At 62.1% G+C, this 2078-nt stretch overlaps 1 protein-coding gene across 3 annotated transcripts in view; it reads right to left on the reverse strand.

Annotated features, from left to right (window-relative positions):
* The window catches only part of PHACTR3 (phosphatase and actin regulator 3), a 178791-nt gene that overhangs the window by 60914 nt on the left and 115799 nt on the right, over positions 1-2078 (reverse strand). For all 3 annotated transcript variants that reach the window (XM_006141851.3, XM_006141852.3, XM_006141850.3), the window contains exon 4: positions 497-676. In XM_006141851.3, coding sequence (XP_006141913.1) covers positions 497-676 — 180 coding nt within the window. The remainder of the gene's footprint in view (positions 1-496; positions 677-2078) is intronic.

Raw genomic sequence — 2078 nt, forward strand, 5'->3', positions numbered from 1 at the left:
AGGCTCGGAGCGTGCAAGCTCACCTGCCGAGAGGCCGCGGGCAGCGCTTCAGCCCCGCTCGCCGGCCCTGGGCGCCTGTGTTGACATATAGGCATCTCTCTGGGAGTGAGCCACCGCCGTGGGGTTCAGGCCAGTAGGAGAGCCCTGTCCTCTGGCCTCCCCATGGACCTGGGGTCAGCTGAACACCCCACAGGTTCCTTGCTCCTCCGAGAACACCTCATCCAGAAAATCGGAGTGAAAACGCAAAGCTGCCCGGGAGGACGGGGAGACAGGAAGGCAGGCGTCTCGCAGACCCTCGGCTCGCCAACTATGCCAGACTCGGGCAAGGCCCAGGAAACTCCAGCAAAGCTCAGCCCCGCCCTGCACACAGAGGGCAGGGCAGGGGCTCGGGGCACGGCTGAATTGAGACTAGTGACCCAGAAGGACTGCAGCCTGAGCCCTGGGGGCAGTCGCCGCGCCGGGCCCACAGCTCCTGCTCACACAGCAGCCAGCATACCTGCGTCATCCAGGTGGGCGTCCGAGGACGGCGGCTCTTCCACGGAAGCCTGGTCAGCCTCTGCGGCCAAGGGGCTTCCCGGTTGGGCATCTTCTGGTGTCGGCACGTCCTGCTGGGGTGCGGGCGGCTCGCTCTGCGCGGACTGGGGGCTGTCGGGGCTGGCCGTCTTGCTCTCAGCATCTGTGAGGAGATCGGCCGTCAGCGGGGCTTGCACCTCCCTTCCCACGGCCCTTCGCTTCTACGAAGCACCCTCTCGGGAAGAATGGCTTGGGGCCCTCATGGGGTCCCCCACATGCCCTGGGAACCCTCCTCATCCTGCCTTCCCTGATGATCCCGGGCTCCCTAGCAACCAATCCCGGTCGTTACACCACCACCCTTGCCCCCTAAGCTTATCAGGCTCTTGGGCACGTGTGCCTGTTTCAGGTTCACTCGGGATCCGAACCCACGGCTGGCCACATGGTTTCCAGCACGGAAGAGCAGCAGGCTACAGCCCACGCCACACGGCCGGGCCCTCCCTTGATCTTTTATGTTTATAAAGGCTCTTCAAGGATAAGAAGCACTCTGATCTAGCGGCCATCGAGACAGGCCCCAAGCCAGATCTGACCCGTGGCTTCCTGGCCTTGGCAAGGATCTGGAAACAAGCCAAGGGACTCGCGGACGGGAAAACGAGATGTCGCAAACCCTGAACGGCTGTTTCTTGGCCCCTCCTTGTGAGCAGTTGGCTCGTACTTAACACGTGCCTGTGACGGTCTCCGTGCCCAGCTGACCCAGCCGTAGTGACGTGGGAGGGGCAGTGGTGACAGAGTGTGCACTCTGGCGAGTGGCAGGGACACGTCACAGGCACCGCTCAACCTGGCCATCTCCGCTGCCCGAGTGTCAGGTGACACTGTTACCCACCACTCACAGGTGTGGACCCACATCTGAGAGGGGCACGTCGCCCCCTACTGGGGCCGCCACTGTTAATAGTAATGACATCTCCTGTCACCATTGTCAAAGTAAGGACGAGAAAATGGTCTGAAGGGCCATTTGGAGGGCCCAAGGTCTCACCCTGGCCACACCTGAGCAGCCCCCGCAGGACCTCCTGGGCTCTGCACGACCTGCTCGATGGAGAGCCGCGGCCCTGAAATAGCCCTGGGGGCAGGGCTGTTGCTAAGAAACGCTGGAGGGGTGGGGGATAGAGAGCAGGTGTCCACGTCCCATGAAGCCAAGATGAGAACACACACGTGCATGTAAAAACACACATGCACGCCCTCCTGTGTGCACAGTGAGGGCACGTGTGCACATACATGCAGCCCCTGAGTTTTCCAAAGCTGAAACAACACTGGCTGCTTCCCCTGAGAAAAGACACCTCACGACTCCCGGGTCACTGAGCATGGCCCGGGGAAGGGTGCCCTCTTGTTCCACACTCGACAATGGAGCGTGAAGTTCGGCAAACGTGGAAGTGATACTTCAATACTCCTCGGCGTCCCCGGGCACCCAGACGTACCAGGAGGCAGAGGAACGTGCCTTGGGGCAGAACCAGAGTCTAGCACAGAGACGTAGGTGGGCACCTCCCTGCTGGTCATGTCCGGGCTGGGGACCC

The sequence above is a fragment of the Tupaia chinensis genome, unplaced genomic scaffold, assembly GCF_000334495.1.
Source record: "Tupaia chinensis unplaced genomic scaffold, TupChi_1.0 Scaffold000066_1, whole genome shotgun sequence".
NCBI lineage: Eukaryota > Metazoa > Chordata > Mammalia > Scandentia > Tupaiidae > Tupaia > Tupaia belangeri.